Consider the following 22,318-nt stretch of genomic DNA (forward strand, 5'->3'; position numbering starts at 1 on the left):
GGAGTAGAAAACCTCATCTTTCTCCCACGGAGTGGCTGGTAGTTTCGAACCACTGACCTTAAGGTTCACAGCCCGATTCGTAACCACTACGCTACCGATACTTGTATAGAAATCCCAGTAAGGTAATCACTAGTCACACAATTCTACAGAGCTCTCGACATGGAGCTAATCTGAACTTCTGTGTGCTGCAAGTCCAAAATACATTCACAGTGGAGTTCAAAAATTTGATTAAAAAAAAAAAAAGAATGTACAGTAGCTCATTAATAATTTTTTTACATCAATTGTTGTTGTTGTTATTAAGTGCCATTGAGTCCATTCTGACCCATAGTAACAATTTATAGGATTTTCAAGGAGCAGCCAGTGAGCTTGAACCACCGACTTTGAGGTTCAAACCAACTTTTCAGTCTAGCACATTAACCCGTGTTGCAATTATAATATTGTATATATTGGATAAAATGAATTAAAATAATAAATGAAATGAATTTTTACTCTTTTAATGTTGTTAGTAGAAACTTTGAAACAATGTGCCTACATCAAATTTTTATTGTACAGTGCGAAGACTACTTTCAGGACCACTGACCTTCAGTATAACTTCTTTTTACCAGTTACTTTAAGCATGCCATTCTAAAGTCTACTGTACACACCTGACTGTACCTCACCAAAATTTACCAGTCTACATTTGGAAATGATCTTGACTTCTGGTCTTATTAACATTAAGTCTTGATATAGGTCTTGATATCTGTTTTTCAAAATTGGTTTTTAAATTTTGGAATATTTACTTATCAGTTAACGCTGTTCTTTGAGTAATTAAGATGGAGCTTCCCCCTGTTGCTTACATTAATAACTCTTTTTATTTAAAGAAATACATAATTTCAAAAGCAGAAGGTGTCTGAGGGGACTTCAGAAAGCTCATGGAAAAATGGAATTGAAAGATAATGAAATTTTTCCACAAACTGTTTGAAGCCCATATAAGAATTATGTTACTATACAATAAGAGACCACTGTGTGTTTCCAGCCACTTACTTCTGTTTATTTCTGTAATATGCAGCACTTGTTCTTACTTTGCAGGGTTGAATATGATGCTTATCGAACTGATTTAGAAGAACTGAATCTTGGACCACGTGATGCAAACACTCTGCCAAAGATTGAGCAGTCACAACACCTATTCCAGGCACATAAGGAAAAATATGATAAAATGCGCAGCGATGTTTCTATCAAATTGAAATTTCTAGAAGAAAATAAGGTAAATTTATTCTTTATCATCTAAGATCTTTCTGTGAAAGTTAAAATGACCATGACAAAAGAGAAGATGAATAGAAACTTTTGATTCTATTATCTGTCTTTTCATGACAATAAAAAGAGGAATTCCATTTTTAATTGATGTTTGTTTTTAAAAATATACACAAAGTATGCAGTCACATATTTTATTGCACTTTGCTTTATTGTGCTTCAAGGATCATGAGTTTTTTTTTTTAAAGACTGAACATTTGTGGCAACTCTGTTGAGCAAGTTTGTCGGTGCCATTGTTCCAACAGCATGTGCTCATTTCATAGCTCAGTGTCATATTTTGGTAATTCTCACAATAGTTCAAACATTTTCATAATACTATTTGTTGTTGTTGTTGTTGTTGTTGTGTACCGTCAAGTCAGTTCCAACCCATAATAACCCTGTATAGGGTTTCCAAGGAGCGGCTGGTGAGCTTGAACCACCAAACTTGCCGTTCAAACTGACTTTGCAGTCCAGTGCTTTAACCCACAGTGCCACAAAGGGACTCCTCATAATACTATGACACACTTTAATAGGTTATGTTAAATGTTGATAAACTCTGCTCTGAATATTTTGAGACCTTATTAGTGGTAGATTCCTGGATAGTGAATAGAGTTTGCTCTCACCACTAGCCAGAAAGTTGGTAGTTTGTATCCACTCAGGAACACTGTGAAAGAAAGACCTGGTGACCCTCCAGTAAGATTATAGTCATTGGAAACCCTATAGATCCAGTACTACAGTGAAGCACATGAAAGACTTGGAATCCATTCAACAGCAATGGCTGTGCTTTTTGTTTTTTATAAGTAGTTGGTGCAGATTTCAGGGAGAAAACAGTAGGTTTCCCAGTAACTGATAATGAAGAATGAATGGATAAGAGGTCCAGTTTGGGGCCATATGTAGCATAACCTAGAAAATGATCCAAGAAATCAACTGTCCACATTTTTTTTTATATATAATGGGACATATCCAAGGATTAAAAAGAATGAGAGATGAGAATGACCCACTGTAGATTTCACCTAGAGATGGATTCATGTAAGAACAAGCCCCTGAGTTTTGGTTGAAGTAAACGTTGTCTATGTTTAATATTTCTTCCATTGTTTGCTTGCTCAATTTTGTGAGGAGGATAACAGTTCTGAAAATGGCAGAACCAGTAAAGTTATGCATGATATGTCTGCAGCATTAGTTTCTACCATCTATAAGATGACTGGTGATGAGAAAAAATATATAAATTACTCTTCAATATTTTGATTCTCATGAGTATACCAGGATTCCGTACAGGCATCATATATTGTAAATATAAAAATATTTTTCATATACTGTCCTTGTGTGGTCCTGTAGGGTAAGCACTGGACTGCTCACCTCAAGGTCAGCAGTTCAAACCCACTAGCCACTCGTTGGAAACCCTATGCAGGGTTATTTTGATATCATTTGATGATGAATCAGCATTTTACAATATAGTACTAAAATAGGATATGTTAGCATTTTATTAACTTTATCCAAAGCTGATTTGAAGGGTTAGAAAGGAATCCACCTAATTTGAGGAGTAAATACCTGTACAGATAGACCAAATGACTGGGAAATCTGTAAAATGGCAATCAGCATTTTCTCTGAGATGAGGCTATGGGTATTTTTATATTCTCTATATTTTCATATATTGTAGAAATTTGCCATGAAAAGTAGTGTTACCTATATAATAGTAGGGGGAAATTATTTGAAAGAATCAGTACCCCTAAATCATTCATATATGGATCTTTCCAGAGTAAGTAAAAAAAAAACCAACAAATTAGAATAAGGATAAATTGCTACATCTCTAACTGCAACTATTTTTCAAACTTAGCAATGCATCTCCATATTTAGAGGTAAATCAGGGCTTTTATTGTTGTTGTTAGATTCTGCCAAGTTGGTTTTGACTTATACTGACCCTGTAGAGCTAAATGAAAACAGTCAGGTTTGCACCAGCCTCACAATCTTTCCTATATTTGAACCCAGTGTTGCAGACACTGTAATCAGTCCATCTCATTGAGGATCTTCTTCTATTTTACCTATCCTCTACTTTACCAAGAGTGATGACAGCATGTTCAAAGGCCTTGAGACATAGTCTCACCATTCAGCTTCCAAGGAGCATCTGGCTGTACTTCTTTCAAGACAGATTTTTCTACTGATTGTTGTTGTTAAGTACCGTGGAGTCGGTTCCGACTCATAGTGACCCTGCACAGGATTTCTGAGGCTGCAAATCTTTACGGTAGCAGAGTCTATTCATTATTCATTGCCAGCACCATAATTCAAAGACATTGAGTCTTCTTCAGTCTTTATTCATTGTCCAACTTTCCCATGCATATGAGGTGATTAACAATTCCCTGGCTTGGGTCAAGCACACCCTGTCTTTGCTCTTTAACACTGTAAAAATCTTTTGCAGCAGGTTTGCCCTATGCAGCATGTCCTCTGATTTGTCGACTGCTGCTTTCATGGGCATTGATAGAAGCTCCAAGTAAAACAGAATCCTTGACAATGTCATACTTTTCTCCATTTACCCTGATGTTTTCAGTTGGGCTAGTTGTGGGGAGTTTTGTTTTCTTTACATTGAGATGGAGTCCCCACAGAATCCGTACTAAAGGCTGTATTTTTTAAAATGTGTCAATAAGTTCTGAGTGATTTAAAATCAGGAAAGATATGAGCCAGGGTTGCATCCTTTCACCATACTTATTCAATCTGTATACTGAGCAAATAAATAAGAAATTGGATTATATGAAGAAGAACAGGATTTGAGGAAGACTCATCAGCAATCTGTGATGTGAAGATGACATAACCTGGCTTTGCTGGAAGTCAAGAGGACTTGAAATATACTGATAAAGATCAAAATACTTACTGGTAAATATCAAAGCCTTTGGTAGAGATTGCACCTCCATGTAAAGAAAATGAAAGTTCTTACAATTGGACCAATAAATAACATCATGATAAACTGAGAAAAGATTGAAGGTGTCAAAGACTTCATTTTGTTTGACCCACAATCAGTGAGCCATGGAAGCAGCAGTCATGAAATCAAATGATGTGTTGCATTGGCAAATGTGATGCAAAAGACTTCTTTAAAATGTTAAAGACCAAAGATGTTACTTTGAGGACTAAGGTGCACCTGACCCAAGCCATGGTATTTTCAATCGCCTGGTGTGGCACTGTGGGCTAATGTGTCAGACTGCCAAGTCATTTGAACTGCAAGGTTGGTGGTTCAAACTCATCAGCTGCTCCTTGGAAACCCTGTACAGGGTTGCTGTGGGTTGGAATTGACTCGACAGCACTTAACAACAACATGTGAAAGTTGGACAAAGAATAAGGGAAGACTAATGAAGAACAAAGTATGATGCATTTGAATTATGGTGTTGATGAAAAATAGTGAAAACTAGTACCATGAACTGCCAGGTAAACAAACAAATCTGTGTTGGAAGATGAACAGCCAGAATGTTCCCTACAAGTTAGGATAGCAAGACTTTGTCTCTAGTTCTTTGGATATATTGTCAGCAGGGATCATTCCCTGGATAAAGACATCATGCTTGGTAAAGTGGGAGGTCAACTAAAAACAGGGCAAGATCCCTAGTGAGATGGATTGACATGGTGGTAGCAACAATGGGCTCAAACATAGCAACAGTTGTGAAGATGGCTCAGGACCAGTGTTTCATTCTGTAGTGCAGAGGGTCACTATGAGTCAGAACTGACTTGATGGTACCTAGCAACAACAACAAAGTGCTTCAAGTTCTCTTCGCTGTCAGCTAGCAAGGTTGTGTCATCTGTATATTGCAGGTTATTAATGAGCCTTCCTTCAGTCTTGATACTGCATTCTTCATATAGTCCAGCTTCTCAGATTATTTGCTCAGCATACAGACTGAATGAGTATGGTGACGCACACCTTTCCTGATTTTAAGCCATTCAGTATCCCTTGTTTTGTTCAATGAGCTGCCTGTTGGTTTTTGTACAGGTTTCGCATGACCACTGTTAGTGTTCTGGAATTCCCATTCTTCGCAATGTTGTACATACTTTGTTTTGCTCCACACAGTAGAATGCTTTTGCATAGTCAATAAAACATAAGTAAACATCTTTTTGGTATTCTCTGCTTTTAGCTAACATCCATCAGACGTCAGCAATGATATCCTTAGTTTCACATCCTCTTCTGGATCTGGCTTTAATTTCTGGAAGTTCCCTGTGGATGTACTGCTGCAACCATTACTGAATTATCTTCAGCAAAATATTAATGAAACTGTTTAGTGATTTCTGCATTCCAATGAGTCACTTCTTTTTGGAGTGGGCACAAATATGGATCTCTTCCAAATTTCTTGACGTAGACAAGTGAGCATCTTCAGCGCTGCATCAGCTTGTTGAAACATTTCAGTTATATTCCATCAATTTCTGGAGCCTTGTTTTTCACCAGTGTCTTCGGTACAGTTTGAACTTGTTCTACCCATTCCATAGGTTCTTGATCATGGTACCTCTTGAAAAGATTGAACATCGACCAATTATTTTTGGTGCAGTGACTCTTCTTCAATATTTTTCCATAAAGTCCTACAGTATTGCAAGTCGAGGCCTGAATTTTTTCTTTAGTTCTTTCAGCTTAAGTAAACAAATAATGTTCTTCCCTTTTGATTTCTTAAAATTCCAGGTCGTTGTACATTGCATCATAATATTTGCTTTTGTCTTGTGGAACTGCCCTTTGGCATTTTCAGCTCAGCTTTTTAACTTCCTCATTTCTTCCCATTGCTTTAGCCTATGCATATTCAGGAGCAAGTTTCCAATTCTTCTGACATCCAGTTTAGTCTTTTCTTTCCTGTGTCTTTAAATAGAGACAATACCATGTATTTTACCTCTCATTTAATTCTCATAAAAACCTTCATACTTTCATTCTTTCAGTAAATATTTATTGAATACCTTGTGAACAAAATAAGCAAATAAGCAAAAACCCTTCTTTTTGAAGCTTACATTCCTAAGTATCAGATGCTCTCATTGTCCTCATTTTATAGATGGGTGAATCAGATTTGCATTGTCTTCTGTGACCTTACATGACCTCACTTCTCATCTTTGGTAACTCTGTCCCCTTGATCTCACCTATTAGGAAGAGATACAGGACATACTGAGGCTCTTGTGTTTTCTTTATCCAATTCTCCAAGATTCTGAGAATATCAAAATCAATGATTTGTGCTTTCAAAATAGGGTGAAAAATGACTTTGGACCTATCTGAATCTATTATCAATACTCTTGAAGTAACCCTATGTTGTATCTGGAAAACAGCTGTGATGCTAATGCTACAAAATAGGAAAGAGTAACAAAGGTGGCAGGTGGAAAATAAATAGTTTCCTTTTCTCTCTGCCCATCCCTTGCTTCACTTGCTTCACTACCATCTCTTCCTCTGTTCTGGAGTTGCACATTTTCATCAAGTTACTGTTCCAGTGCAGAAACTCCTAGATTAAGAATATTTACCACCACCATTCATCTGTTAGTTTGTCAGACTGTGGTGTTTTATGTGTTGCTGTGATGCTATGTATTCCATCAATACTTCAAACACCAGCACGATCACCTATGGTAGGCTCTTTGCAGAAGAGCTTCCTGACTAAGACAGACTAAGAAGAAAGGCCTTAGAGATGTGCTTCCAAAAATTAGCCAGTGACAACCTTATGGATCACAACAAATAATTATCCAACATAGCTCTGGAAGATGAGTCCCCCATGTTGGAAGGTAGCAGTGACTTGGGCATGCCAGTTGACAAGAGGATGGTGCCGATGGGCATTGTTTTGTTCTGTTGTACATGGGGTCATGACTAACCACAGATAACAACAAAGAACAGATAACCTCTACCACCCACTAGCTTTATGACAAGATGCATAATCTCTCTAGGCTTCTGTATTCTCTGGAAAGCAGGTAAATCATACTTTCTGGTAAGTAGGTGAAAAAAAAAATGTAAACTAATGTAAAAAAAATGTAAACTTCCCTGTAAACTATAAGATACTGTTTGCAGGTATTGTGGGATTACTACTCTATATCAGATACTTTGCCTATTGTAAGGGATGAAGGAGAAGGAAGATAAAATTCATGATCTTCTTGGTAGTGGTGCCATTGACTCGGTACTGACCCATAGCAACCCTATATACAACAGAACAAAACATTGCCCAGTCCTGGGCCAACCTCACCGTTGTTGCTACACCTGAGCCCATTGCTGCTGCCACTATGCCAATTGTTGGGGGTCTTCCTCCTTTTCTCTTACTCTTCACCTTACCTAACATGATATCCTTCTCCAGGGACTGGTCCCTCCTGACAATATGTCCAAAGTATGCAAGACAAAGTCTGACCATCCTGGCTCCCAAGGAGCATTCTGGCTATACTTCTTCCAACACAGATGTGTTTGTTCTTTTGGCAGTCCACGGTGCTTTCAATATTCTCCTCCAACACCATAACTCAAAATAGATCAATTCTTCTATGATATTCCTTATTCACTGTCCAACTTGCATATGCATATGAGGTTATTGAAAAGACCATGGCTTGAGTCAGGTCCTCTAACTGACATCTTAGCTCTTGAACACTTTAAAGAGGTCTCATGCAGCAGATTTGCCTAATGCAGCACATCGATTTCTTGACTGCTGCTTCCGTGAGTATTGATTGTTATTCCGAGCAAAATGAAGTCTTTGACAACTTCAGTCTTTTCTCCATTTATATGGATATTGATTATTGGTCCAGTTGTGAGGATTTTTGTTTTCTTTACGTTGAGATGCAACCCTTACTGAAGGCTGTGGTCGTTGATCTTCATCAGTAAGTATTTTAAGTCCTCTTCACTTTCAACAAGCAAGGTTGTATCGTCTGCATATCACAGGTTGTTAATGAGTCTTCATCCAATCCTGATGTCATGTTTTTCTTCATATAATCCAGCTTCTCAGATTATTTGCTCAGTATACAGGTTGAATAAGTATGGTGACAGAATGCAACCCTGGTGCGCAACTTTCCTAATTTTAAACCATTCGGTGTTCCCTTGTTCTGTTCGAACAATTGTCTCTTGGTCTATGTGCAGGTTCCTCATGAACACAGTTAAGTGTTCCGGAATACTTATACTTCACGATTTTGTCTGTTAGCTTGTCATGATCCACACATTGAAAGCCTTTGCATAGTCAGTAAAGCACAGGTAAATATCTTTCTAGTATTCTCTGCATTCAGCCAAGATCCATCTGACGTCAGAATGATATCCCTCATTCCATGTCCTTTTCTGAATCTGGCTTGAACAGTTGGTAGTTCTTTGTCAATGCCTGGTTGTAGCTGTTTTTGTATTACCTGCAGTAAAATTTTACTTGCATGGGAAATCTATGATAATGTCTGATGATTTCTGCATTCCTATGGTCACCTCTCTTTGGAATGGTCACAAATATAGATCTCTTCCAGTCAGTTGGCCAGGTTATTGGCTTCTACATTTCTTGATGAAACACACACACTTGAACATTTGGAAATGGAGGGTGAAGATGAAATTGATGTGTTCCAGCAGCAGACAGGAGGTATCTTCTTAAAAGGGAGCCTGCAACTGTACTCCAAAACTGTTCCTTCTGACCAAGAATGCATTCTCAATTAGAAAACCACAATTCCGTTCTACCACATCCTGACTACTACATTATAGTTATCTCTATTCTTTCACTTCCCTTTCCCCATTCCTTTATTGTATATAAAAACTGGTTCAATGTGCACAAGCCAATTGAATTTTTTTGTTTTGTTTGTTTTGGGTGGCTTGTTGTTTTTTTTCCCTCCTTTCTTTTTTACTAAAATGGTCAATGGTATGTTTTGACCGGCATCAAGTGGAGATGGAGTGGAGAAAAATACTGGTTTGTGAGAATCCTCCCTTTCTCCATTAGTGGCATGTTCATTCAGCTCTTAACTTTAGATTCCAGTAAGTTATTTGGTTGTTGCTGTTTAACAAAAAACAACAACATAAACACTCCTTGCATACCTTGTTTGATTGGAGAATTTTAGTGTTTTCCATTTATCATTGTAAAACCAAGGATAGTTTTATAACTCATTTGTATGTAGCTGTTACATGTAGGGTAATCTGTCTTTAAGTAGGGGTAAATTACTCCAAAATAAATGAATCCTAGGTAGTTTTCCCTTCAAGTCAAGTGTTTTGTTGTTTAAATAAACTTATTGTTTAAATAAATTAATAAATAATGAAATGTTAAATCATGTACTTTGGCAATATATAAGCAATAGTTTCTCAGTGTGAGTTGTCTGAATTCATTTAGATGTGTATCTAAATTAACACCTAAAATAACCAAGTTAGTTGCCAAAGGAAGATAATAATGCTGCTGAAGACAAACACATAGATCATGTGACAGTGAAGTATAGTTTGTTTTTCCATAATATTTCACACTCAAAATTTACAACATCTTATTCCTTTGTCATTGCTCAAGAGATCTTTTTATGCTCCTTCTAGTGATCCCTTGTAGTCCTGGTGTGGTGCTGTAGGATCAGTCAAACTGTACTGCAAGGTCAGTTTAAACCACAAGGTTGGTGGTTCAAACCCACCAGTTGCTCCTCAGAAACCCTACATAGGGTTACCATGAGTTGGAACAGACTCCATGGCACTTAACAACAACAGTGATCCCTTGGACTCCTGGTGTGACACAATAGGATTAGTACTGGATTGCAAACCACAAGGCTGGCAGTTCAAACCCACCAGCTGCTCCTCAGAAACTCTATAAAGTGTTGCTCTGAGCCAGAACCAACTTGACAGCACTTAACAACAGTGATCCCTTGGCTAACACTTTACTGTTTATAGATTATTAAAGAAGCACAGTGGTGCTACTTTAGTATCTGCAGTATTCTCTGCTCATAGAATAAGCAAATTCATATTATCTAGACAGATATGAAATCTATTTTAAATACGTTGGTGGTAGTCTTAAGGCATTAACACATGCCAGAAAACTAAAGTTTTTCCAATATTTGACCCCCTGACAACTTAAGACCTTAATAATTGTTAGCTGTTGGTGTTGGATTACCATCTTGTGGGAGAGAAATACACATCCAATGAAATGTTAACAAATAACCCAAAGAAGTATGTGCAAAGTTCCAAATAACTAGCACAGATGAGAAGTTCAGAAGCAGAAATAAATCACTGTGAGTTGTGCTATTTAGGGAAATAATCATGATTCATGGAAAAGTAAAGAGTTATCTCAGCCATGAGAGATGAGAAAGATGGACCTAAAAGAATTGAGGGAAGACCCTTCTTGGCAAGGGAATGGTATCTGTGTCAGAATAAAGGATTATTCATGTCTGATGGAGAAGTAGACTGACTAGCATAGGGGCACATAAAGTATGCATGCTTGTAAGGAAAAGAGAATCAGAAAGGTAACTTGGAATCAGGTGGTAGTACTGAGCCTTGACCAGTCAAACCTTAGAAGGAATGCTTGTTGAGGAAGAGAGGGACACCTTCATGGACAGCCAGGTCATCTCTATAACAGTTTAACATGGATCCCACACCAACTTTATATTCCAGGCAGTGAGGAATTTTTTAAGTTGGGTATGACAGAATAACGTTTGTGTCTTGGAATGAGTCTTCAGTAACATAATTTAAAGGAAGAAGGAAAGTAGAGGCACACAAACCCATGAGAAATCTTTTATAGCCAAATGAACTATTTAAGACTTAGAACTCAGGTCATGGTAGTAGCAGTAGAAAGGAAAAGGGACATAGTTATTCCAAGATTGTTTGACAAGGATTGGGAAGTCAAAATAGGAAGCTGGTTTGGCTTGAAGACTTGATGGCTGGGAATGTTCTCTTTGACCCAGTATTTAGTTTGAGATGATGACAAGACATTCAAGTGGAAATGAATGGTAGGGAGCTGATGATACAGGTTTGGAGTTTGGATGAGAATGGTCAGGACTTCAGAGATAAAGAATTGGAAACCAGTGCTTTGAAAATAAGTCATTTTCTTCATCTGACTTTTTTTTAGTATAAAATGAAAATAGAAAATTGCTTTTTTTCTCAAGGATTGTATGTTCTGAGGTGACCTAGAGGTATTCTTTGGTTTTGCCTCTCCACAATTGTTATCAAGCTAAGTTTCAATTTAAATGTAGTTTTGTTCTGCTGTGCATAGAGTAGCTATGGGTCGGTACCGACTCGATGGCACCTAAAAACAACAACATGTCTGAAAGAAAATCTACAAAGAAACTTTGGCATTTCTTTGTTTTTCCTAATCTGTTTTAAACTGTAAAGAGGTATTGTTGGTTTCTGTTATTATAAGTAATAACTATAATTAGGATGAAGACTTAGATCTATTGCAGAACTTTTCTGTATTTGGGGGCATTTTGCTTGTTTGTTTTCTTGACATTTTGAAATGCCTCAAATCTGGATGTTGTTTTGTTTTCTTAAACTATAACTGAAGTTGCATCTTAGCATCTCTTTTATACACAGTTGCTGAGTAATTTACTTAGTACTTGAATTTTAACAAAATATAGTATGTTGGTTGGTTGGTTATGTGCCGTGGAGTCGGTTCCAACTCATAGCTACCCTATATAGGATTTCCTGAGCTGTAAATCTTTACAGGAGCAGAAAGCCTCACCTTTTCCCACAGAACAGCTGGTGGTTTCCAACTGCTGACCGTGAGATTAGCAGCCCAACTCGTAACCACTAAGCTGCCAGAGCTCCTTGTATATAGTACCAGAGCTCTTTATATATAGTATACTATATAATAAACCTTGCTAAATATGTATTGAATTTTTAAAAACATTAATTACCTGAAACATCAATTCGTGTGCTGACTTATAATTTAATGATGACCTGAGGGCTAATGCAATATATAGAGCTGTTTTTTCTTTATTTCTATTCTTTTGGGATTTCTTCTCATAATTCTCTTATAAGCTTAGAGGCCAGATAGTCAAATGCTTAAAAAATTACATAAAGTAGAAGCAAATTGTCCTTGAATAAGGAAGGGACTAAGCACCAGTCCTGTGACTATGGTAATAAATGTTAGAATTTTAATGACCAGACATTATGAAAATGTTTCTATTACTATACTTCTAAGATTTATTTTTTTAATTTTTAGGGGATTGGACAGTAAGTTCTTAGCTATATTTAGAAATATCTAAAGTGTTTAAGTATACTTAGTCAAGTCCCTTTTCCCTCTGGCAAAGCAAAGGGATAGAAATGTGAAATACTAATGTATATGGGTAGTGTTTGCACTAATGATGAGTGGTAAATGGAAAGACCTTTTTCACTTATTCTTAATGGAAAACATGAGTTCTCCTACTATTTACAGTATGTACATTCTATACTCCTATCTCTATAATATGGAGTTTCCTGTTATGGCATTGTTGGATAAGCACTGGCCCACAAGGTCAGTTTGAACTGCAAGGTCAGAGGTTCAAACCCACCTGCAACTTCTCAAAAAGCCTATACAGATCACTATGAGTCAGAACTGACTCAATGACACTTAACAACAGTAATATCTCTGTAGTATAATTGTTTACCTTTAACCTTGTCATTGTTGTCAAGTGCCATCGAGTCATCTCCAACCCATAGTGATCCTGTATAGGGTTTCCAAGGAGCAACTGATGGGTTTGAGTCACCGACCTTGCATTTCAAACCAACCTTACAGTCTGGTGCTTATCTTACAGCACCACTTTGTAACCTTTATTATTCTTTGATATTCTCATCCTTGCTTACTTTTTGTTGTTAAGTGTCATCGAGTCGATTCCGACTCATAGCGACCCTGTATAGGGTTTCCGAGGAGCAGCTGGTGAGCCTGAGCCACCAACCTTGCAGTTCAAATGACTTTGCAATCTGACGCATTAGCCCACAGTGCCACACCAAGACTACATTAAATTGCATATAAGTAAGAAAAAAAGCTTAGCCCTTCAAATATTTCTCCTTTCATCAATGTTTCTTCTTATCTACACCTTTAAATAATGCAACTGAAACTATTTTGTGACTTAAGTCAATTTGTTTACCTTTTACTGTTCTGTCAAGATTCAAAACAAAACAGCCTGCTTTAGTGAAGATGAAGAAAATACTTATTTCTGATGCTTTTGTAGACTTTATGAGAATGAGTACCATGTTCTTTTATAGCCTTGCCTATATGCATATATAGAGTCCTGCTGTGGCACTGTGGGTTGCTGTGCTGGACTGTATAGTTGATTTGAACCACAGGGTCAGCAGTTCAAGCTTACTAGCCGCTCCTCAGAAACCCTAAGCAGGGTCGCTGTGGATCAGAACCAACTTGACAGCACTTCACAACAACAACAACCACATGCATATATTACATATATCATCAATGGTGCTAGCTGCACAGTCGGTCATTCGTCCGGATCTGTATTTTGTCCCAAGATTGGAAGTACACTGCAGGGAAGGAAAGTAGATGGGGTGATAAAGGGCCAAGGGGATGAGAGTCAAGTAGGAGGAGACAGACAGGTGATTCCTGATAACCCACTTTACTCTTTGCGCATGTGAGGGCAAAAATTTTAATTGTGTTGTCTCTAGCATTTAATATTTGTGGGAAGAGGAAATAAAAAAGAGGAACTATATGGAGGTCAGTATTAGCAACTCCTGTTAATTTTTTTAAAGTAACATTTTATTTGAAACATTAAATGTTTATAACATGAAGAAATAAGATTAAAGTTTTAGAACACGAAGAAATAAGATTAAAGTTTTCCATAAAATGATTATATAATCTGCCTTAAGAATATACAAAGAAGACCTGTCTTGGTCTGGGGAATCATGGAAGACCTCCCCATGAAAATGACATTGGGCTGAAATTCAGAGTGGAGGAAACTCAAAACAACCAACCACCAAGGGATTGTTCCATAGAAGGAACAGCCTATGCAAAAGCTACTTAAAGATCAGTGCAGCCAGAACCTAGTAGTGACAAGGGAGAGTAGCTCGGGAGGAAGCTGGAGAGGTAGATAGGGGCCAGGCCATGCAGGACCCTGGTGTTAAGTGCTGTCTAGTCAATTCTGACTCATAGTGACCCTGCATATGATTTCCAAAGCTGTCAATCTTTGTAAGAGCAGAAAGTCTCATCTTTCTCCCACAAAGTAACTGGTAGGGTTTGCAGTCCAGTCTTTATCCTACAAAGCTTAGAGATGCAGCAGTCAAGAAATTAAATGGCGTATTGCATTACACAAATCTGCTGCACAAGACCTCTTTAAAGTGTTCAAGAGCAAAGATGTCAGTTTGAGGACTAGGCCGTGCCTGACAAAAGTCATGGCATTTTCAATTGCCTCTATACAGGAAACTATATGGTGGCTATAAGTTGAAACCAACTCTACGGCACTTAACAACAATTAAGACCTCACCAGATAAAATACACAAAAATCCAATTGACTACATCTGTGGAAAGAGATGGTTGAAAAGCTAGGTATCGTCAGCCAAAACAAGGCCAGGGGCAGATGGTGGAACAGACCATCAATTGCTTATAGGCAAATTCAGACTGATGCTGAAGAAAATGAAAACAAGTCCACGAGAGCTAAAATATGACCTTGAATGTAACCCACTTGAATTTAGAGATCATCAAAAGAACAGACTTGATATATTAGACACTAAAGACCAAAGACCAGAAAAGTTGTGGGATGACATCAAGAACATTATACAGGATGAAAGCAAAAGGTCATTAAGAAGAGAAGAAAGAAGGAAAAGATCAAAATGGATGTCAGAAGAGACTAGAACCAGTGTAGAGATGCTAAAGCAAATGGAAGAAATGAGGAGGTGCGAGAGCTGAACGGAACATTTCAAAAGTCATTTCAAGAAGACAAAGTCAAGTATTATAACAAAATATGCAAAGATCTAGAGTTGAAAAACCAAAAGGGTATCAGGACTGACCGTGAAGGTTGAAAATGTAAAGGTAGATGTTTTGTAGCAAAAGGAGGGGAGTGATTGACTTTGCAGTCCAGGAGTGGAAGTCTATGGGACCATCAAAGTAGAAGAGTGGAGTGAGGGACTCTACCCAGAGAAGCAGTGACGCCAGAGATGATGACATGGAGAGATAAGTGGCTGGGGACCCTAGACTCAGAAAGGGAAGGCTTGAGAGTATACCCTTTGGTTGGTTGATGATGCATGGAGGGGATTGTAGCCATGGCAATGTAATGATATATGATAGGATGAATATAAAGCTAATGTTTTCCCATGTAAACTATCACATAATTCAGAATAAAACATTTAAAAACAAACAGATGCATGAATTCTTATACGGTCTTCCTTATTCACTATTCAATTTTTGCATGCATATGAGGTTACTGAAAATACCACGGCTTGAGTCAGGCACACCTTAATCCTCAAACCGACATCTTTGTTTTTCAACACTTTAAAAAGGTCTTGTGCAGCAGATTTGCCTAATGCAATACGTCATTTGATTTCTTGACTGCTGCATCCATGAGTGTTGATGGTTGACAAAACCCACAATAAAAGTTCAGTTTAAAGAGCTGTCCTTAATGTAAGATTGTGTCCTTCCCACTTTGTTGTATTTCTTGTGGTCACATGTGTACGCATTTGTGTATATGTGAGTGAGAGAATGATGTAGGAAACTCATGTCTTAGCAAGTTAACTGTTTTTCTGTTCTCTCACAATACATTTGATTTTAAGCTAAGAGGAACTATGAGTTCTGACTATGTTTGGGCCTGGTTGGGAAATAAAAAATCTGGTCGAGACTCGCTTTAGAAAAATATAAGGCATACTATTTTAAAAACAAATGCATTAGATCATACTGGTCTTTAATCATAAACCATAGTTATCTTCTAAAAAACTAATTCTCGAGGCAGGTATGGTAGTGTAGTGTTCAGCATATGAGGGCAAGTAGGAAAATACTGTTACTAGGGTCCCAGCACATACATATATGAGTTTATTCCAAAAACAATGTGTTTAAACATGTCTCTATAATCCACTTAGTATGGTTAGAGTGCCTTCAAAAATTGCCTAATCAAAACAGTGGTTTCCAAGAGAATCCACTCAGTCAGTTAAAATTCAAGGCCAAAAGGTCAGCTCAGAATATTATGGCAACTTTTTTGGGGAATTACCAAACAGTAATCTTGATAGATTTTCTTGGAGAATGCATGACGATCACAGGCTTTGTTATGAAAAAATTTTCAGAAAAGAGAAAACTTCATTGGTAAGAAAAAGACCAGGAAATTTATGTTGAATAATTTTATTCCATCCCAACAAAGCAAGGGCTGTCCTATGAAGATTTCCTTGGAAAAGCTTACCCCATTCACTCTACAGCCTGGTCTTACCCACGTCAGACTTCATTTTGCTCCCCAAGCTCAAGAGCATAAAAAAGGGAATATGATTTGAGTCTTTTGAGGATACCAAAAAGAAGGTTACCACCTTCAGAAATATATAAAACTAGATATATGCTGAGAAATAATAACTTCCTATTTTGATATTTTTATTTAATAAAGATTTCTGTGGTTTTTGTAGCAATGCTTTTTTACTTACCCTCATATCTTTTATGTTAAGAACACATTTTAATGTATATCTTTGTTTGCTGTTGCTACTAGTGTGACTTCACTGCCCCTCTAAGAATTTTCTAAACCTACATTGTTATTGTTAAATGCCATCAAGTGGTTCCGACACATAGGACCCTATATAGGGTTTCTGAGGCTTCGCATCTTCACAGAATCAGAAAGCCTCATTGTTCAACCATGCAGCAGCTGGCAGGCTTGAACTACAGATCTTGTGGTTTGAAGTCCAGCGCTTATTGAATGGAGAAGGAAAATGTGCCTGTGATTTTCATTGACTCCTTTCTTTAGAAATGAGACAAATTAAATAGCTTCATATACTTCATACAGCCAAAAGGAATTCTGAACTATGGGTTAATTTTGAAGTTAGAGCCATCCAATCCATGCCTTTCCAAAATTAACTGGACTCATTTGCATTTGTCAATGGGTGACTAAGGATGAGAGCCTATGAGGGAGTGTTAGGGAGGGCACACCTGGCTAATCAATTAGTTGTGCTACGATTTCCATAAGTATTTTCTACACAAAATTCTGTCGCCTTCCAGGAAGAATAGCTTTATAATTGTGAATTGCCGTCTTTTCAGTTTTGACTTCTTTTTTTTTTTTTTTCAGTTATAAGGTAATTGTTTTTTGATCCTTTCTGGTCAGAAACTACCAACTTATTTGAAGGATAGGGTTGGAGATTCTTTTTTTTTTTCTGGTGTTTATGTTTGAGGGATGGGAAAAGATTGCTGCTTTTATTCTGAATGAGATTATACCTCTCATTGTAAGGCAGAAGTTAGTGAGAAAACAATTTGCTTATAAACATGGACTTTTAAACTATTATTGCTGCAATATATCTGTTCTGGTTGATACCTATATTCTCTTCAAATTCACATTTTACTTGGGTATCCTCCAGTCAGTTTGCCAGATTTTGTGATGTGAGTTTTGAATAGATATTAAACTAATATTTTGCTTTGGTTTTGGTGGTGGTTATGACTGTGACATTACTGTGCTTTTTCAGTTCTTAATAAATAGCTATGTTATCTTTGTACTTGTTTAAAAGTAAAGCTTTTAATTAATATTTCTGAGTAAAATCTAGCAATATTTAAGAATTTGACACTGCAGTGTTCTTTTTAACCTTTCTTTGAAGTCATTTTACTTAGTAACCACTCAGCACTTTCATGTTGACCATACAAGAATATTCCTTCCATGACTCATCTATACTGTGCTTTCTTAGATTAAAACAGTTTATGGTAACTGGGTTTCCTCTTTATTCCTGTTACACCTAATAACATTCTGAGTTTCTCTTGGTATTCATTTCTTTAAATATCCAAAAGATGCTTTTCTCTCTTTTTTTAATTCAGTGAAAATTTTAAAGTGCTTATATTTGAGCTTGATGTTTTGCCTAAGCCTAAGGAAATATTGCACAAAGCTATTATGACAAAATCTCTGCCAGCACACAGCTTACAATCTAATAGAGGACATTTAGTAAACTGAGTAAACTCAGTTGTGATCTAAAGGTTTGAAATTGTGAGTCCACCCAGAGGCACTTGGGAAGTGAGGCTTGATAGCCTGCTTCTGAAAAATCAGCCATTGAAAACCATATGGAGCAAAGTTATACTCTGACACACACGGATCACCAAGAGTCGGAATCGGCTGAGTAGCAACTCTGTGCCAACCAAGTACCTTATATATAGTAGAGGACATTTAGTAAAATAAGTTACATAAGACGGTTAATAGATTGTTGTTATTTATAAAATGTTAAATATGAGACGGAAGTATAGAATTTGACAAAGAAAAAATGTTAGTGTCAGTTGGAAGTACCTGCTAGGCCAAGGTGATAATAAGACTTGATCAGGACCATGCAAGTAAAGAAGGATAAGAAAGAAGTTTTCTTTTTTTAAGAAAACCTGAGTCATATGTTTTAATCCTCACAACTGAACCAAGTAGATAACATCATGATAAATGGTGAAAATATTGAAGTTGTCATAGATTTTATTTTACTTGGATCCATAACCCATGCTCGTGAAAGCAGCAATCAAAAAATCAAACACCATATTGCATTAGGCAGATCTACTGCAAAAGACATGTTTAAGGTGTTCAAGAACAAAGATGTCACTTTGAGGACTAAAGTGCCCCTGACCCAACACAGTTGCTTCATATGCATATGAAAATTGAGTAATGAATAAAGAAGATTGTAGAAGAATCAATGCATTTGAATTACGGTGTTGATGAAGAATATTGAAAGTACCGTAGACTACCAAAAGAATAAACAGGTCTATCTTGGAATATTTCTTAGACACAAGGATGGTGAAACTTTGTCTCACAGACTTTGGGCATGTGATCAGGAGGCATTAGTCCCTGGACATATAGTGCTTGGTAAAGTGGAGGAGATTCAGTGAAAAAGAGGAAGACCCTCAAGAAGATGGATTGGCAGTGTCTGCAGTAATGCAAACATAGCAACAGTTGCGAGGAAGGCCCGGACTGGGCAGTATCTGGTTGTGTTGTCCCTCGGCTCATTATGAGTCAGAACTGACTCCTTGATGCCTACCAACAACAACATGTTTAATAGATTTATAAACTTTTCTTAAATGTTCTGTTCTCTAAATCCAGAATGTAGTTTTACTGCTTTTGGATTTTTAAAAATAATAATGGTTTTATAACAAATATTGACAAAACTTTTCCATCAAGTATTTAAACAATTGTTAAAAGTTGTTGTTTTTACAGTTGAGTGTTGTTGAGTTGGTTCCGACTCCTAGCAACCTTCGATAGGGTTTGTAAAGAGCAGCTGGTGAGTTTGAACCACCAACTTTACAGTTCAAACCGACTTTGCAGTCAAGTGATTATCCTATGGCACCATACCAGGACTGTGAGGTGCATCGTAGGATCAGAATTTTCCAAGCTGTATGAAATCTTGGATTCTTAATCTTAAAAAAAAAAAAATGTTTTTAAGGTACAATACAGTGCTGCATTTTTAAAAGATACCTATTTTGTATTTTGTAAGTAAAAGATGAGTGTGGATGGGCCATTAATATGACTGAGTTCCTGTTGCTCACTGTCCAAAGGCCAATTTGCACAGGGTCTGGTGATCTGTGTAGTGACTTTATAGTCCACCCCTGCACCCCTGGACTTTCTCTTTCTTGTTATATAAACATGGAACTAGTAACCCACAGAGTTTGCAGCATCTGCATATGTATTTCCCTCTTCTTTCAGGAGCCCTGGTGGCATTGTGGGTTAAGTGTTGAGCTGCTAACCGCATTGTCGGTAGTTCAGACCCATCAGCTGCTTGCTTTTCTGCTGAATAATAAGGCTTGTATGGCACTATGGGTTAATGCACTAGACTGCAAAGCCATTTAAACTGCAAGGTTGGAGGTTCAAGCTCACCAGCTGCTCCTCCAAAACCCTGTACAGGGCCACTATAGGTCAGAACTGACTTGATGGCACTTAACAACAACTCCCATAAAAATTATACTCTCAGAGACCCTATGAAGTAGTTCTACTCAGGCCTATAGGACATAATTATAGGCCAGGTTCAACTCAATGGCAGTGAGTTTGGCTTTTGATTCTGGATTTCATGAGTACCTGAAAAGGCAGGGACTAATTCATTTGAAAAGAAAGGATGGAATACAGATGTGAGAGAAATTACAGAATGGATGAAAAAAAAAGGTACTGGTGGAATTTCCTCCACTTTGTACTCACTATAACTTCCTCTGACTTCCTGGGAATGCCCTACCCCTCAGACTGTAGTCATCGACTTCTTTGTGGTTTTGTGGAAGTATACACAGTGTTCTCAAGTCCATGATTGTCTTTTCTTTTGGGTTAATTACAATATCCAGGTTCCTTTTGAACATAATCTTTACATCTCTCACCTAAGTGGTAAAAGGAAATATCCGATTCCTTCTGTGATGGTGGTGGTGGTGGTGGTTGGTTATGTGTCGTGGAGTCAGTTCTGACTCATAGCAACCCTGTAGAGTAAGTTTCTGAGGCTGTAAATCTTTACAGGAGCAGAAAGCCTCATCTCTCTCCCAGGGAACGGCTGATAGTCTCGAACTGCCGACCTTGAGGTTAGCAGCCTGACTCATAACCTCTTTTGGACTAGGTGTTAATTGAACAATTTATGTTACTTAATGTTTCCTCTATGATCCATGGTGATGCAGTGATTAAGCACTTAACTGCTAGCTGAATAGTTGGTGGTTGAAACCCACCAGCTATTCTGTGGGAGAAAAATGATGCAATCTGCCCCAATAAAGTGTGCACCCATGTAAACACTATGGGGCAGTCCTACTCTGTCCTATAAGATCTCTATGAGTCAGATTCCACTTAAATTTTGATTTGGGGGGCTTAATGTCTCCTCCAGCAACTTGGAAGTTACTTTCTCTCTCCTCAAGCTGTGTATTAGTTGAGTGGCCAGGGCCTTCCTCCCATTAAAGAGTGTTATTGCCTGTTATTGTTTTTCCCTAGAGGTAAGCTCCTGGGGGCATCTGTACAGCATTCCCTTCCTACAGTCATGATTGAGTGGAGAGACATAGTCTTTGAGGGATCCGTATGTGCAAAAAGTTCTCAATAAAAATTTTATTTTGCATATATAAAAAACCTGTACATTAGATAGATGTTCATATCCCAATGTATACACTGAAGTTTCAAGAGGTTGTTTAATTTGCCTAAAGTCTCACAAATAGGTCAGGCTCCAAATTCAGATCTATCTGACTCCAGAGCCTTGTTTTTAGTTAAGCACAATGCTATAATGCTGCTCAAGGCAAGATTCTTAAGATAGCAGAGGGAGAAGATAGGAAGATAACACTGGAAAACATTGGCTTCTAAATCTGGAGCTCTGGAAAGGAAGGGAGAGAAAGACGGATGTAGGCAGCCAGTAAGAGAGGGAAGGGGAAGGAGCTAACACTGTCAAACAGGACAAAAACTGGTAGACATTTTTGCTGAGTGACAATTTCTCTCAATTTTAATTTCATTGTATCCATGGGTAAGAATTATAAGACATGACGTGAGCTTTGTGACCTATTGTTACTGGAGTTTGTGATATTTCATCAGTTACCTTTTTCCCCCAGAATAAGGCACTGCCTTTTTCCCTTATGTCAGTCAGACACTTTTTAACCGTCTTCCTGTCAGTGATTTGTTGAAGCCTATCTCGGTGAGTCAGAAAAATAAAATCTGTCCTTCCACCCCCACTTGTAGTTCTTATTTGTCTTTCCTTCTCTTCACCCTTTCCCAGTGCCCACACCCGTATTTCTGATAGTGCTTCTCTTTCTCAACGGGTAGTTGCTCTGACATGATGGTCATTTCTAAGGTTATTAGGAACTCATAAAATTCTCTCCCATAACCTTCATAAAAGCCAACAGGTATCCTTTCCTGCTTGTTCCTCTCCTGATTCATTCTTACTTACTGGGAAAAGATCAGTAGTGGACAGGGAAAACATAACTAGATTTTTCAACATTTAAAGGTGAAGATGGTAGTTAATAGTACAGATTGGGACCTTCTTACTTAAGAATGATTTTTGTTCTTGCATTTGCTCATATTTATAAGCCAAGTTACTTTTTCCATTGCTTTTGTACATCTAATATAGACGCATGTTTTATAGAGCTGTTGGGACAACTGATAATTACTCTTG

The 22,318-nt window shown here is 37.6% G+C and overlaps 1 protein-coding gene across 2 annotated transcripts in view; it reads left to right on the plus strand.

Moving 5' to 3' along the window:
- The window catches only part of ARFIP1 (ADP-ribosylation factor interacting protein 1), a 169,559-nt gene that overhangs the window by 138,078 nt on the left and 9,163 nt on the right, over positions 1 to 22,318 (plus strand). For both annotated transcript variants that reach the window (XM_006875500.1, XM_006875501.1), the window contains one exon: positions 1,069 to 1,243. In XM_006875500.1, the coding sequence (XP_006875562.1) occupies positions 1,069 to 1,243 (175 nt within the window). The remainder of the gene's footprint in view (positions 1 to 1,068; positions 1,244 to 22,318) is intronic.

The sequence above is a fragment of the Chrysochloris asiatica genome, unplaced genomic scaffold (assembly GCF_000296735.1).
Source record: "Chrysochloris asiatica unplaced genomic scaffold, ChrAsi1.0 scaffold00329, whole genome shotgun sequence".
Classification (NCBI taxonomy): Eukaryota; Metazoa; Chordata; class Mammalia; order Afrosoricida; family Chrysochloridae; genus Chrysochloris; species Chrysochloris asiatica.